This window comes from Alligator mississippiensis, chromosome 16 (assembly GCF_030867095.1).
Source record: "Alligator mississippiensis isolate rAllMis1 chromosome 16, rAllMis1, whole genome shotgun sequence".
Classification (NCBI taxonomy): domain Eukaryota; kingdom Metazoa; phylum Chordata; order Crocodylia; family Alligatoridae; genus Alligator; species Alligator mississippiensis.
In genome coordinates, this window is record NC_081839.1 from 967,508 (window position 1) to 981,692 (window position 14,185).

Genomic DNA, 14,185 nt, shown 5'->3' on the forward strand with positions numbered 1-14,185 from the left:
CGAGTGTCCTGGCCAGGAGTTGGCTCCGGGCTGGGGCCTGTGGCCAGGATGGGCCCGTGCTGAGCGGCACTGCTGGAAGGTGTTCCCACAAGCATCCGGCGGGGTTTCTATTTTCGGCGGCTAGTGGGATGCACAAGCTGCCCCGTGTCACGCGGGCCGGGAGTTCTGGGAATCCAGTCCACGCTCGGGACGGGCGGTGGAGCCAGACCCGTGGCTCCGGCAGGAATGCGCAGCTCATCTTCGGGAAGGGCCGCGGCCGGCGGGAGGGGGAGCCGCCAGCTGGTGTGTGCTGCAGGCTCGCCTGACTCACCCGCCTGCTGCTCCAGCGCCCCGAAAGGTCACCGCGGCTCCACGGCCCAGACCCGCCGTGACGCGCGCAGCGGGACGGCCTCCGCGCCTGCCTGAGCTGCCCCACGTGGCGGAGGGACGACGCGTCCCTGCCGGTTCCTCCGGCTCCCTTGCAGAACCATCTTGCAGCGCCACTTCCAGCACCGCAGTCCCCGGGGCGGACGGCTCCAGGAGCGCGTGGAGGGCCAAGGGGCCGGCTGTCCTTTGGAGGCAGCCTCCCTCCTCTGCCCCCGCCTGTCCAGCACATCCCTTGCCTCTCAGCCTCAGCTTTAAAAGCTGGTGGCTGAAGGTGGGGGCTTCCCACTGGACCCCGAGCCCTGGGCAAGGCCCCGAGCACCCCAAGCCCTCGTGCAGCAGCTGGGGACAGGTGAGCTGAGCCTGGAGAGGCCTCAAGTCCCAGGTTTTGTACGAAACCTGTGCAACCCCGTGGTCTGTCTCTGAGCTGGGCTGCAGCTCTCCCCATGTGCTCCCCGGTTCCTGGAGCTCTGCCCCGGTGTCTGCACCCCCGGCTCCGTGGCGAGCGAGCTGCAGGGCCTGCATGGCAGGCGGGCGCTCCTGGGACTCCCTGCTGCAGCCGCTTGCCCAAGAGCTGAGAGGAACCGAGGGGGCAGAGTGGAAGAGCCCTTTCCTCCTTCCCCGAACACCACCGACTGCAGCTTCAGCTGCAGCCAACGCTTCCCCTCCCCTGTCAGGCCAGCTGGGCCCCCTCTCCTGGGGCTTGGGGCCCCCCAACCTCCTGCCTACAGCCGCCGGGGTGCCCTGGGTGAGCGGGGCGCAGGCAGGGTTGACCCGTGCACCAGTCCCGGTGATCAGGGGGGGGGGAAGGGAAGGGGCTGCCACATGCTCGGAGCAACGGGGAAGTGGTTTCCTACTTCTGCTGCCGTTCTGCTGTTCTGGAGCAGGGCCGAGGGAGGCCCTTGCTCCCACGCAGGCCGTTGCCTCCCCAGCCACATCCGTTTTGCAGGCAGAAGCTGGGGGTGCGAAGCTGATGCTGTGAGTGATTAGGAAGCCCCTGCACCTGCAAGCTGCATCCCGGGCACGTGGAGACCGTGCTGCGTGGGGGCTACTCTGCGCCACGTCCTCTACGGCCAGCACGAAGCAGGGCCCCAAAACGACTCCCCAGACCCCGCAGCCGCTGGTCCTTCCACCCTTGGCTCCTGGAGCTGGGCAGTGGCGAGCGCTGCAGACCCCTCCCAGCGGCTCCAGGGCTCGTGCCCTCTCCCTGGCCCAGGCTGGAGCCAGCACTGTTGCATCCTTGGTGCCATGTCTACCTGTGCCACTGCCTGCCTGCCTCTGCCATGCCCAAGCCTGTGGCGCTGCCCTTGGTGCCAGCAGGGAGAGGAGCTTGCGGCACTGAGGTCCACCCCAACGAGCTGCCGGAGGGGCAGATCACAGCACCCGAAGGCCTGAGCCCCCGTGTGCGGGGGCACGGGGGTCACGCAACTCGTGGGTTCCTCGGGACGCGCCGGGGCGTTGCATCACAGGCCTGTGGCCTTTGCAAGCGTGCTACGGGAGAACAGCGAGTTTTACGGCCACGGCTGGGCTGTAAATCACCCACCCCAGCAGCCGGCGCCGCGCGGAGGAAAACATCCGGCCGGAGCACGCTTTGATGCTCCCCGGCTCCAGGCCCCGTGCGTCACTTGCGGGCAGGAAACGTAAGGAGCCGCGCGCCTGGGCTGCCAAACACGGCGTGGGCAGAGACGGGGCTGGAATGCCGAGGGCTCGTCACCCGGGCCGGGGGCCACGCTCCGGCCATGGCAGAGGGGTTCGCCGCGGGCCAGGGCTGCCTCGGCCCTGGGTGCTGGGGGCACAACCCCGCTCCTTGCTGCTCTGCCCAGGGAGAGCTGCCCTGCTCCGCTGGCTCTGGGCTCTGTGCCTGCGGGCTTGGGCCTCTCCGTCCTCGTGCCGAGCTCGGGGCTGGAGCGAAGCCCTGCGGTGTGAAGCCCCGGCAAACCCTGGGCTTGAGGATGCTCTCCAGGTGCTGCGTCGCAACTGGGGCTGCTCGGCCTGGGTGCGCGGCATTGCCCAGCACCCTCCAGCTGCACAGCACCACGGGCCTGGCTCGAGCAGGGAGCGGGGCGAGGCTCAGCCTGGTGGGACGCGGGACCAGGAAGCCAGCGCCGGGGGGCACCTCGCCCCTGCCCACCTGCTCTGTGCCCCGCTGGCTCCCGGCTCTCGGGCCTGCGCAAGCTCTGGGGCCTCGCTGCCCGCTCTCCTCAGCCAACCTCACAGAGACGCCCGGCTGCAACCCCAGCCGGCGCTGCCCGGAGCTCCCTCGGATCAAGGCGCATAGCTGAGGGGATTATGGTAATCGCCTGCGTCCCGCGGCACGGCAAGCTGCAGACCAGTCGCTTGGCACCGGTTCAGGACATGCTGGAGCTCGGCACAGAGCCCGGCGGGGGCCAGGGAAGCCCCTTGGTGGGTGCCGCAGCCTCGTCGGCCCAGGGGCCAGGCAAGGACTGGGGCCAGCTGTGCTCCCCGCATGCCCGCAGCTCCCGTCGACCTGGAGAGCAGGATCTGGGCGGCTGACAAGTGTCCTGGCCTCGTGCGCCCGTGCTCGGCGTGCGGCGCTTCCTCTGCTGCTCCGTGGTGCATGAGCAGGTGGACCGGGAAAGCCTCGGGGTCAGGCATTTGGAGGGAGGCACCTGCACGTCCTGAGGCCGGTTCTGGCCCTGTCATGGGCAGGCGGGGAGGCTGGCACTGGCAGAGGGTGCAGCGGTGGCAGTGAGCTCCCAAGAGCCGTGCTTAGCCCCAGCATGAGACACTCCCATGGGGGCATTCGTGCTTTGTTCTCTGCTCCCAGCCGCCCAGGCAGCGCCGAGACCCCGGGCAGCAGTCGGAGGTGAAAGTGCCACCTGGAGCACGGCGAGGGCTGCATCCGGGCATGGGGCGTGCTGCGTGGTCCCGGCAGAGCGCTGGCTGGCTCTCACCTTCCCTGAGCGAGGTTGCCCGCCCGTGCCCTGCCTTCCCACCTCGGGCAGCCCAGCACACCCCAAGCAGCACCTCCGCGGCCTGGGGGGAGACCAGGGAGGACTCCCCAGAGGGGCCAGGCCTGGCCAGGGGGAATCATCCGAGCTATTCTTTGTCTCCATAGCTGCAAAACATCTTGCAAACAAGCAGGCCGCGCGCTGTCAGGGCTCCCCGGCGCATTCCAGCCCAGTGGCGCGGCGCGGCGGGCCGGGAGGGGGGCTCTTCGTCGCTTGAGCTTCCCCAGGGCAGGGGCAGCGGGCCGGGCGTGTTTACGCCGTTCCCCCGTGACGTCAGGCAGGCCGTGGGGGGGTGGGAAGGGCGGAGGGATGAGGCAGTGGGGCAAGGTTCAGCCTATAAAGCCAGGTCTGGTCAACCTCATTCATTCGCCCGGCAGCCACCGCCGCACCGCGCCACGCCGCGAGCTCTGTGTAGGCGTCCGCACACGCACGGCTTGCGGCCATGCGCCGCTCGCAGCTGGGCCCGGGCTCCGCCGCCACCTGCCTCGCGCTGCTTTTGCTGCTGTCGCCCCACGTGCAGCCGCGGGGCTGGGACGAGACGCGGCTGCATCTGGAAACCCTCAAACGGGGCATCCTCGACCGGTTGGGCATGCCCGGGCCACCCGCCGTCCGGCAGGCGCTGGACCAGGACGGCATCCGCAGGGCGCGCCAGCTCTATGAGGAGAGGCTGGCCCAGCTGCGGGGCAACCAGAGCAGGGCAGAGCACCCCCCGCCCGCCCCGGCCCGTGCCCTTCACCTCCTGGCCCTGACCCGTAAGTGGAGCCACCCCGGCTGGCTCGGCTCGGCTCGGCTCGGCTCGGGGCTGCGGCTGCTCACGGCATCGCTCCGAGCAGCGGCTGCCATAGCCGAGTCCTCGGGCGCGCTGGGCAGTGCCCCTGGTCCCAGGCAGGTGCAGAGAGGGGCCCGGGCTGCGTCCTGGCATCGCAGCCCTCTGCGTAGCAGAGCCCCTGGAAGCGCTGCCCGCGCCCTGGCAGCCAGGCCCTGGCGGGCTCTCGCCAGGTCCTAGGGATGCAGTGGGCCACGGCAGGGAGCAGCGTGCTCTGTTGTGCCTGCTCTTCCAAGCCCAGCTCCTGCTTCGGGCTGCTCCGATGGGCTCACCTCCACCGGACGCCTGGGCCTGGCTCTCGTGGCTGTGGAGAAGTCTGGCAGCAGGGCCCGGGGGTAGCCTGGGAAAGCGCCGTGAAGCCGTCTCCTGCCTCTGGAGCAGCAGCGAGGGGCCACCCCGCTCCGCGCCCTCCTGCAGAGACAGGCAGGACTTGCTTTGCCCGCTGTGAGCTCAGGTCGCTGCCGCGCCGTGCCAGTCCCACCGGGGTCCCGTCCCACTGCCTGTGCAGCCTATGGGGCTTTTATATGTGTGTTTGTACGCGTGTGCGACGCGTAGGGTCCTGTGCAGGGGGCACGTGCGGGCCACAGTGCCAGGGAAGGATGCGCGCGTGCCTTAGCTGTTTGTCCGGGAGCCCGGGGCAGGTGCTCGGGGTGCCCGTGGGGGCGATCAGGGAAGCAATAGCAGCACAAGGTGGGACTGACCCTCGTCTACCTGCTCTCTCCACAGTCACGCGCCGCACAGAGGCCAGGGACCGGCCCAGCAGCAGCTACCGCTACGACCTGGCGCTGCCCCGGCCCGAGGCCTTACCGCCTGGGCTCCGCGTGCTGCGTGCCCGGCTCAGACTCTTCAAGCAGCGCCCGGGGGTGCCCGGCATCTGGTGGCCCCCACGGGTGCAGCTCTCCAGGCTCACGAACAGGGGCCCCAGGGCCCTGCGTGCTTGGCTGCTCCCCATGGCCCCCCTGAGCCTGGACCTCACGGCTGCCGTCCAGCAGTGGGTGGCGAGTGCTGAGCCGGCGCTCCAGCTGGAGCTGGCCTTTGCCACGGACGTCTCTGCCACTCTGGCCACTGCCCGCAGCCCCCAGGGGCAGGAGACGCTGGCCCTGGAGGTGGTGACGCAGGCGGGCGCAGGGCTGCGGGCACGGAGGCGCCGGGCACTGGACGAGGAGTGCAGGAAGAGCGACGGGAAGTGCTGCCTCCAGTCCCTCAAGGTGTCGTTCCAGGACATCGGCTGGGCCGACTGGGTCGTGGCCCCCCACAGCTACAGCATGCGCTTCTGCCAGGGCTCCTGCCCCCACAACTACAAGCCAGCCAGCATGCACGCCCAGGTCAAGGCCCGCATGCACGCGCTAGCCAAGGGCACGCCAGCGCCCTGCTGCGTGCCCGCCGCCTACGACCCCATGGTGCTCATGCACTACGACAGCACGGGCGGCCTCACCTCCACCGTCTTCGAGGACATGGTCGTCACCAAGTGCCACTGTGCCTGATGCCAGCCACGCGGGGGCAGACCCGGGCACCGGCACGTGGCGGGACCTTCCCTCCCGCCCCAGGATGAGCTGCAGGGACCCTTTTGTGACCCCCGTGGCAGAGCTGAGAGGCAGCCCCTGCCTGCAGACGCGTGCTCGCTGCCATCATCTCATGGCGTGCGGCCCTGCTCCACGGGCTGGTCCCGTGCGCCTGGGAGCCAGCTCTGACCTGGTCCTTGTGTGTGTAGCGCTGGCTGGACCGGGCAGTCGGAGGCCGGGGCTGGCATGGGGAAGCCACATGTGACGGCCTGGACCTTTCAGCCCTTCCCCCATCATGCCCTTGCCTCAGTTTCATGGCATCCTCTGATGGTGGTGAGGATTGCCCATCTCAGGGCCTGAGCCGTGCCCCTGTCCGGTCAGGGCCAGCCCCACGGCCATGTGGGTCCCAGCCACGTGCCTGCTAGTGCTGCACCGTGACTGGGATTTATTTATACGACCTCTATTTATTGCTAATTTATTAGTATTTTATTGCCACGAGAGTGCTCTGGCTGGGAAAGGCCTTCCCGCTGGTCCCTTTTGTACATTCGTGGTGATGAGGGAGTCCAATAAAGTGCGGGAGCTCCCGTCTCTGCGTGGGCAGAGCCGTCCTTGGGCGAGCGCTGCATCCCTTGGCACAAGACCTTTCCTGAGCCCCCCGGCAGAGAACCAGGCTGCTACAGCGAAGAGCAGGTCGGGACAACCGGGTCGGAAGAGGGCAATGAGGACGGCAGCAGTCACAGCAGCCGCGGGTCCTCCAGCCGAAGCGAGAGCAAATGGACTGAAGTTTAATCCCCGTATTTGGGGACAGGACTAAGAGACAAGGGCTTTGAGGGACAGGATGCCTTGCGGATGGGTGCGAGGGAGCGCCTTTCCGCAGGCGCGTATATTGTAACGGGTGCACGGTGGGTTAAGAAAGCAATGCTCAGTGACTAGAAGGTGTACATATAGATATGTAGATATATATATATATATATATAACCTGTATAAATATATATATATAAAAGACATATATTTTTATAAAAAAAATCCCTTCTGTTCACTGCCTCCAGCATCTCTGCAGGTCCCTTCCTCACCAGCGCCTGCCCCTCGGGCTGCACCGGGAGGCTGCTCCCAGCCCCTCTTGTGCCCGCTGTCACCTGCCCCATGACGGGCGCTCCCCGTCCCACCCCAGCGTGGCCCCCCATGCTGCCCCTGCTGGCACCAGGTCGACGGGGTGCATGTCAGAAGGCTTTGGCACGGCCCTGCCCTGCTCCCGTCCTGCGCAGGGTGCCAGCGGCTGCCGTGGCGGTGAGTAATCCCCGGTGAGTTGTCCCGGAAACCTTTGGGCTGTTTGTGTCCTTGAAGCACCGCTGCCAGCTCGGACTTGGCCTTGGCAGTGGGAGGTGCCGCCTCTGCCCGGATTCGCAGGGGAGCTGCGAGGAGTCAGGGCAGGGAGAGCCACAGCGCTGCCGGGGGCACAGCTCACGGCTCACAGCCACCCCAGAGCTCCCCACTCCCCCGCGGCTGTTGCAGGAGCGGGGTGGGAAGCCAAGCTCCTGCCCTGTGTCCGACAGGGCAGTGTGTGACCGTGCCGCCTTCCCCAGGGCAGGAGGGATGGTCGAGCCAGGAGCAGGCGGCAGGAAGGAGAAACCCCGGGTCCCCGCCATGCTCTCACAGCCGCAGCCTGGGCTCTGCAGCCTGGCGCAGCGACGGGGCTGCGCCGACTCGGGGTGCAACCAGGTTCACCCGCCCCGGGGCGGGGGGCTGCTTGTTTCCAAGCCGAGGACACCGTCGTGCCCCTGGGATGGCCCCGCTTGTGGCTCGCGGGGGCAGAGTTCATGCCCTGGCTCCTGCGCTTCCCTGGTACTGGAGCTGGGCTGAAGCCCCGTGACCCAGAGGGAAGGCTCAGCTCCAGGCCAGAGAGCGCCCTTGCTGGGGGCATGGTGCCAGGAGGGGCCCCGGGAAAGCCAGGGCCATGGGGCGTTTGCAGTGAGAAGTGGGGGCAGAGCAGGGGCGTCCTGGGGCTGCCCAGGCCCTGGCATCCTGGGCTTGGCCCCATCCTGCCCGCTGCCACGCCAGCCAGGTTTCTGCTGCCGCGTGCCCCTTCCAAACAGCCTGTTTATGGCCTTATTTACGGCTGCTGCTCTTTCGAGGAGGCCGTGGTGCAAACACAGGGCACAAAGTCCCAGGGAGCAAGGGCCAGCCTGGCTGTGGCATGTTGTCCTGGCCCCCCCCACAATGAGGGCTTGTGGAAACGTGCCATTCCCCCTTCCTTGTAGGCCCCTGGGCAAGGGGTGATGGGCAGCTGGACACCCCATGATGCCTTCTTTGTGCCCTCAGCTGGGGGCCGATGGCCCCAGGAAAGAAAACCCCACTGGGGCTGCCCGGCGCAGCCAGGAGTGGAGCAGCTGCCCCTTCCCCTGGACCCCAGGAGCCCTGATCGCGGTCGGTCCCGGTGCTGCCTGCAAGCTCAGCTGCTGCTGCGCAGATCCCTGGTCTCTCAGGGCACCTTGCTGCACCCCCGTCCTCCATCCCATCCGTGCCCGGGGGTCGCCGCTCCCCTTGGGCCGCCGGGGGGGTGACGGAGGCTGTGGTGCCCAGGGACAGTGGATCCCAGCACCCCCAGGGCCCCAACGGTGGCTGACAGGAGCTGGCCTACCTGCCTCCGCGCCAGGCCTGACTCCCCATGCGCTTCGCCGGGTTAATGTTTACTGCCGGCATCGCACCCCTTATCTGGGGCCATTATTCCCATTAATAGATAATGTGCAGCGGTGCAGGCAGGGCCGGCTGCCTTGGCACGTGCCATCCACCAACCAGAGAACGCAGGGGCCACGGCTGGCAGGGCTGGCGCCTGGGTGGGCTCTGGGTCTCCTTCCTGCCCTACCCTGGGCTGCCCGCAGCCGGGGGAGTGCGCAGAGCCGTGGCCTCAGCCTATGCTCGGTGCCAGGGTGCCAGCGTCCCTGTGCAGGGCCGAGCCAGCATCCTTCATGGGGACCGAGGCCCTGGTGCGGCTGGGCTGGCGGGTTCCCGCCCCTGCCTGCTGCTGCCGTGCTGCACCGCGCTGGCCCATCTCATCCCTGCCATTCCCTGTCCAGCCCGGTGAGCCCATGGGCAGGGGGGCCAGCTCCTGCACCAACAGGAGCCAGCTGGCATGCCCAAGGTCAGAGCCAGCGTGGTGCTGACAGCGGCACCTTCCCTTCCGGCTGCAGCTGCCAGCTCAGCACAGCCAGGCCATCGCCCTCGTGGCCACCTCCCCGCCTGCCAGGGGTCGGAGATGTCAGCATTGCTTGTGCTGCCTGGGCTCAGGCCGGTTCAATGCGGTGGCAGCTGGGTGCGTTCGGGCACAGCCTGCACCCGCCCCGCCAGTCACATGCTGCCACACCTGGGCCGGGAGCCAAGGGCATCGTTACAGCTGACGATCCCATCATGCTCCTGCCGGTGTGCCTGCCGGGCACTGGCCCTGCGCCACGCTGGCACTGGAGCGCCACCGCCCCACTCCACCGGAGGGGCTTCCAGGGGGTGGCTCATCCCCTGGCACCCATCACCGCAGTGTCTGAGCATGTCCTAGTGATCCGCCAGGCTTGTGGCCACTGGGAGCATCCCAGCGTCCGCCAGAGACTAAGTTGCCCATTCTCCCCCATGGGTCAGAGGCAGAGGCAGTGGTTGGTCCCTGGGGCTTGGGCAGACCTGGGCCCTGGTGTCAAGACCCCCAGCTCTGGCTCCCTTGCCTGCAGCCACAGCCTAGTCATAGCCCTTGGGTGTCGTGAGGATGTGGAGCTACAGCATCGCTGCGCAGTGACAGAAGTCGGAGCACTCGGCAAATGTGCCGCGCACCAGGTGCTGCTGCTTGCCGGGGCTGATCCCTGCCCCGGGCATGGGGGCCGTGCCCAGGGGCACTTGCAGCGTGGGGGCGGTTGGGTTGTTGCAAGGCAGAGGAGGGGCAGCAGCTGCCGGGGGCCCGCCAGCTCCAGCTGTGCAGGGCAGTCCCTGGGCCCCTGGCTGCACTCAGTTCCTCCTGCTGAGGCAGGACTGGCCCACGTGCTGCAAATGGGAAGTGGCAGCCCATTGCCAGCAGTGCCAGGCCTGCGCAAGGGGCAAAGGTAGGCTGCACTGAGGCCGGGGCCTGAGGCCATGGGTGTTTAACCCTCTACGCATCACTGTGCATTCATGTCCCGACCTTGCTGAGCTGGCTGCTGGTCAGTGCCAGGGCCCCCCGCTTCCCTCACCATGTTCAGGCCGTTTATGGTGGGCAGAGCATATGGGATGGGGCAACAATGCCGCCCCACACCCCGGCCAGGGCTTGCTCATGAGCCTGAGGCCCTGAACCCTGGTGTGCAAGCTGCCTGCCTCCCCAGAGCCCTGGGCACAGTCCTGGCAGCTGCTCACGGGAGCAACGGTGCAGCTGGCTCTGTGAAGGGGCAGTGCTGTCTTGCAGCACGCCAGGGCCTGGCTGGAGAGCGGTGCCCAGGTGTGCCAGGAGCTGACAGAACGGGCCAGGGTCCATGGCCAACACCCCAGCTCTCTCCCTCGTGCCTTGGGGCTGGGCCTGGCCCCTCTCGCCCAGACAACTGCAGGGTGCAGCTTGGCAGAGAAGGTGCATTCCCAGGGGCTTCCCTTTGCAGGGGGCGGGGGCGGTGCAGCTGACAGGCGCGGGACGTGCTCTCAGCTGCTGTCTGTGGCGGGTGTAGGATGCAGCTGCGCACCGCCCAGGAACTGTCTGCTGCGGGCAGGCCGGGCTTCCACAGCTTGGCCCGCGTGGGAAGGCGTCAGCTCACGGCTCCGGCAGCCGCACCTCTAAAAATAAATCCCATGCAGCTGCTTGCAGCAAGCAGGGTGGGCTGCAGCCCAGGCAGAGCCAGGCCTGTGCCCTTGGCCCCTGGGCTGTTGGGGCTGGGCGGCAGGGGCCAAGGTCACAGGGGCCTGCCCTGCTCCTGCCTGGGGCAGGGGCTTCCCTGCTGCACCGGGGCCCCATCCCCAGAGGCAGGCCAGGTCAGGGCCCCAGGACGTGCAGGGCTGCAGTCCGCTCTGGCTGCACAGCACCAGGCAGGTCCAGGCCCTGGCGGAAGGAAGGGGTGAGAGCAGGGGACACGTCCCTTGCACAGAGCAGCGCTGTGCAGAGCCCGGTAGCTACAGTCTCTTTATTGACTTTGTCTCTACGCGCTGCGAGGGGGAAGGACGAGGGGCAGGGGCAGGGACCTCAGTGTGCTCCATGGCTGGGCTGCCCCAGCCCATCCCGCCGGCCCTTCCCTGGGGCCCAGAGCTGCCCCGGGGGAGCTAACATAAGGTTGCACCCCTGCCCCCTGGGGCCGCTCCAGTCTGCGCCTCCTGGCTCCCCGGCTGCACTGCGGGTCCGGCCTCGCTGGGGTCAACCATACGGAGAGGGACCCAACCCCTGCAGTGCCCCTAGCGCCTGTGCTAGCTCCGCTCAGGCTCCCTGCCCTGTGCTCTCCATCCCTAGAGCCATGTCTCCGGTGTGCATGTGCCTCCTGCCCTGACTCCTGCTGTCAGCAGAGAGCCAGGCCTAACCCTGGCTGCAGGACGTGAGCCCAGCCCGGGCAGGATGGGACATGCAAGGCCAGAGCAGAGCCAGGAGGTACTTGCAGTCTGGTTTGGGATGGGTGCTTGTTTCCCACCCATGGGAAGTGTCACAGGGCAAGGAGGGACCCTGGAGGAGGACTGTGACCTGCCTAGGGCCAGGCTGGGCCAGCTGGTTGCTGACGGGGGCATCATGAGGTTTTACTGGGAGGAATGCGATGCAAAGCGCCTTTGCTTTGCTGCAAAAGCTTTTCCAGCCCAGAGAGCAGGGCATGGCCGTGGCTGCTGAGCAGGGGCTGCAGCCAGGAGCCGCTCGCTGCACTGCGCTCCTCCGCCCTTCCCTAGGCGCTGAGGAGAGATGCCCCCGGGCGCGGGGCAGCAGGGCCCACGGCCAGCCTCACTTGTCGGGGACAATGTAGACGTCCTCATCGGTGCAGGACTCTGGGTGGCCCCTGTCGTAGGGGCTTGGGGTGTTGGCGTAGATGGGATTGTCGCCCAGGCCGGTGTCGCTCTCCAGGTAGTAGTGCTCCTCCGTGGCCTTCGGGGCCCTGAGGACAGAGGCAGAGAGGAGGGGGCCGCGTGAGACCACAGTCTGGGCCTGGCTCGGGGCCACGGACTCCTGGTCGTCGCTGTTCTGGACCGCAGCGTAGCGTGGGGGGACCCAGCAAGGCAGGTGGGGGGCAGGGGAGAGGGGCAGGGCATGGCTGGGTGGGGCAGAGCAGTTATCAGCCCCCCAGGCACCAGCTTGGGCTGCCCTGCCCTGCCCTGCCCTGCCCGGGGGTGAACACAGTTTACTCCTTTGCTGCCAGTCAGGCACTGCCCCCCTCCCTGAAGCCCTGCCCATGGGCGATTTCTGGTGGTAACCCCCACCCCCATGGGACTCGCCTCTGTGCCCTGGCTAGCCACGGTGCTTCAGGGAATAACCCCTGTCGGTCCATCCAGCAGGGACCCCTGCCCTCTGGTTGGGCCCAGAAACTTTGGTTTCCAGCAGCGATGCAGCGGATGGGCACCAGATCAATCCCTGGGAGAGATGCCCCATCTGCCCTCAGGTCGCAGCATTGCCGGGCCGCATGGGACCCCACTGGCCCACCCCAGGTCTTGCTTGCCGAGTGCCAACACCCAGAGAGGGAGCAGCTGGGCACTGCAGAGGGATGGCTTCCCTCCCCATCCCCCATGACACCTGGATGAAAGCAGGTGGCCTGTCTCTCTGCCTGTCACCCCCCCACTGGCCATGGGCGCAGGTCCCAGCTGGGTTACCCAGGGTTGAGGCTCTGGCCGTGCGGCGCTCACCTGCCCGGGGACTTCTTTCGCTCCCTCGCCTTGTGCTGGGGGGTGAGGTGTGCCTGTGGCTGCAGCTGCATAGGGCCGATGAAGACGTTCTCATAGTCAGGCGCCTGGTGGGTGTCCTGGGCAGCAGTCTGCTCCCCGGTGCGGCTGATGTAGCGTGGCTGCCCATGGCCACCCGATGAGCTGGATTCCCTTTTCTTGAGGACGCTGGTGGCCACTGCTCTCCTCCTCCGCCACAGCAGGAAGAAGGCCCCCAGCATGCCCAGCAGCAGCAGGGCCACCAGGCCCCCGACCACGGCAGTGGGCACCAGCCCCGGCCAGCTGCGGCAGGTACCGGCGTGGAAGTCAGTCAGGTTGCGAGGGCCCTGCTCCGCCAGGCAGTGGCAGGTGCGCTCCGTGCAGTTGGGGCTCTCACAGGCGCAGTGGGCAGCCACGCTCTGGGCCACGTCGCACCTGCAGTCCACAACCATGTGCTGCAGTGTCGGGTGGAAGGCGCTGGTGGGGACGGCAGCCAGCGGGTTGTGGGCCAGGTCCAGGTGATTCAGGTTGGTGCTGCTACGGAAGAAGTGATTGGGCAGGGACTGCAGCTGGTTGTGCTGCAGATGGAGCTTCTTGAGCCCCTTTGCTTGGGCCAGGAAGCCATCGGGCAGTGACTGCAGGCGGTTGTGGGACAAATCCAGGACTGAGACCTGTGGCCCCAGCGTGCCGTTGATGCTGTCGATGCCGTTGTGGCTGAGGTTCAGTTCCCGCACGTTTTTCTGATCCACTTCGCTCCACTGTAGGATGGGGCAGTCCCTGCTCTTGTTGCTCAGGTCTAAGAGGTGTGAGGAGGATACCACGGAGAAGCATGCAGCCCTGCTGGCGCGGGCAGCCTGTAGGAGCAGCAGCGCTGCCAAGAGGGCCCTCATCTCCCTGCCTGGGAGCAGGAGACAAGGCGGTCATCACCCGGTGCTGCAGGGAGACCAGCGCAGCCTGCTCCCTGCCCCAGCAGGACTGAGCCCCAGCCTGTGCCCATGCCAGGGACCCACAATGGCCAGTGAGGAAGTGCGGACAGCACTCGCCTCCCTGCATCCTGCCCCTGGCCTCCTGCACTTGCTCATGCACTTGCAGCTGCAGGACATGCAGGCAGCCCCACCCAGGCAGGGCCTTGCCTTGCCCTGCCCTGCCCTGCCCTGCCCTGCCCTGCCCAGCCAGCCCCACCTCCTTGGGGAGCAGCAGCAGGAACCCTTGTGTGATCCAGATGCCAGGGCCGTGCCCCTGCCCCTGGCTGTGCCCTGTGGGCTAGACCCGTACCTGAGTGGCTGCCCCCCTCTCTTCTCAGCTCCTCTGCTCTGTGCAGCCAGAAGAGAAGAGGAAGAGGCAGTTCCTCTCCAGGCTGTCACAGTGTCACCACATGGGGGGTGGGGAGTGCGGGAAGGGGCAGTGGCTGGGGGGGGTTGGAGAGGAACCTGTCTATGCCCTGCTGCACAGCCTCAGCACCCGCCCTGCAGCCCTGGGCACCCAGCTCCCAGGGAGAGCAGCCTCCCTGCCACCCTTGCCCACCCCTGGCCCTGGCACTGAGCCCCGCTTTGCCTGGGTGGTCCAGAGCCAGCTCCTGGCCTGCAGAGCATGGGCACAACCACTGCTGACTGGGGGCAGCCTGGGGCGGGGGCTCAGAGCCCCCTCTGGACGTGATCTCTGTGCCCTGCACAGCCTGGGTGAGCCCTGCTCACCCTGCCTGC

General features: G+C 67.6%; 2 protein-coding genes across 2 annotated transcripts; one reads left to right on the forward strand and one right to left on the reverse strand.

Annotated features, from left to right (window-relative positions):
- Positions 1-3,777: 3,777 nt before the first annotated feature.
- Positions 3,778-6,597, forward strand: GDF15 (growth differentiation factor 15). The gene is made up of 2 exons (XM_059719911.1): positions 3,778-4,224; positions 4,803-6,597. Exons 1-2 carry the CDS (start codon positions 3,778-3,780, stop codon positions 5,643-5,645), a joined length of 1,290 nt encoding a protein of 429 aa, XP_059575894.1. The 3' UTR covers positions 5,646-6,597.
- A 4,165-nt stretch (positions 6,598-10,762) lies between these two features.
- LOC106738097 (leucine-rich repeat-containing protein 25) lies at positions 10,763-13,812 on the reverse strand. Its single transcript, XM_014610506.3, has 3 exons — positions 13,758-13,812; positions 12,468-13,380; positions 10,763-11,725 (listed from the first exon to the last, which is right to left on the reverse strand). The coding sequence occupies exons 2-3, from the start codon at positions 13,370-13,372 to the stop codon at positions 11,575-11,577; spliced, it is 1,056 nt and encodes a 351-aa protein (XP_014465992.3). The 5' UTR covers positions 13,373-13,380; positions 13,758-13,812; the 3' UTR covers positions 10,763-11,574.
- Positions 13,813-14,185: the final 373 nt, after the last annotated feature.

Excerpts from the sequence above, each read along its gene's own strand:
- GDF15 (XM_059719911.1), top strand. The coding sequence starts at position 3,778 with ATGCGCCGCTCGCAGCTGGGCCCGGGCTCCGCCGCCACCTGCCTCGCG. Across the intron at positions 4,225-4,802 it reads GTGCCCCTGGTCCCAGGCAG|GTGCTCGGGGTGCCCGTGGG; the intron begins GTGCAGAGAGGG and ends AGCCCGGGGCAG.
- LOC106738097 (XM_014610506.3), bottom strand. The coding sequence starts at position 13,372 with ATGAGGGCCCTCTTGGCAGCGCTGCTGCTCCTACAGGCTGCCCGCGCC. Across the intron at positions 11,726-12,467 it reads CGAAAGAAGTCCCCGGGCAG|GGCCCCGAAGGCCACGGAGG; the intron begins GTGAGCGCCGCA and ends CTCTGTCCTCAG.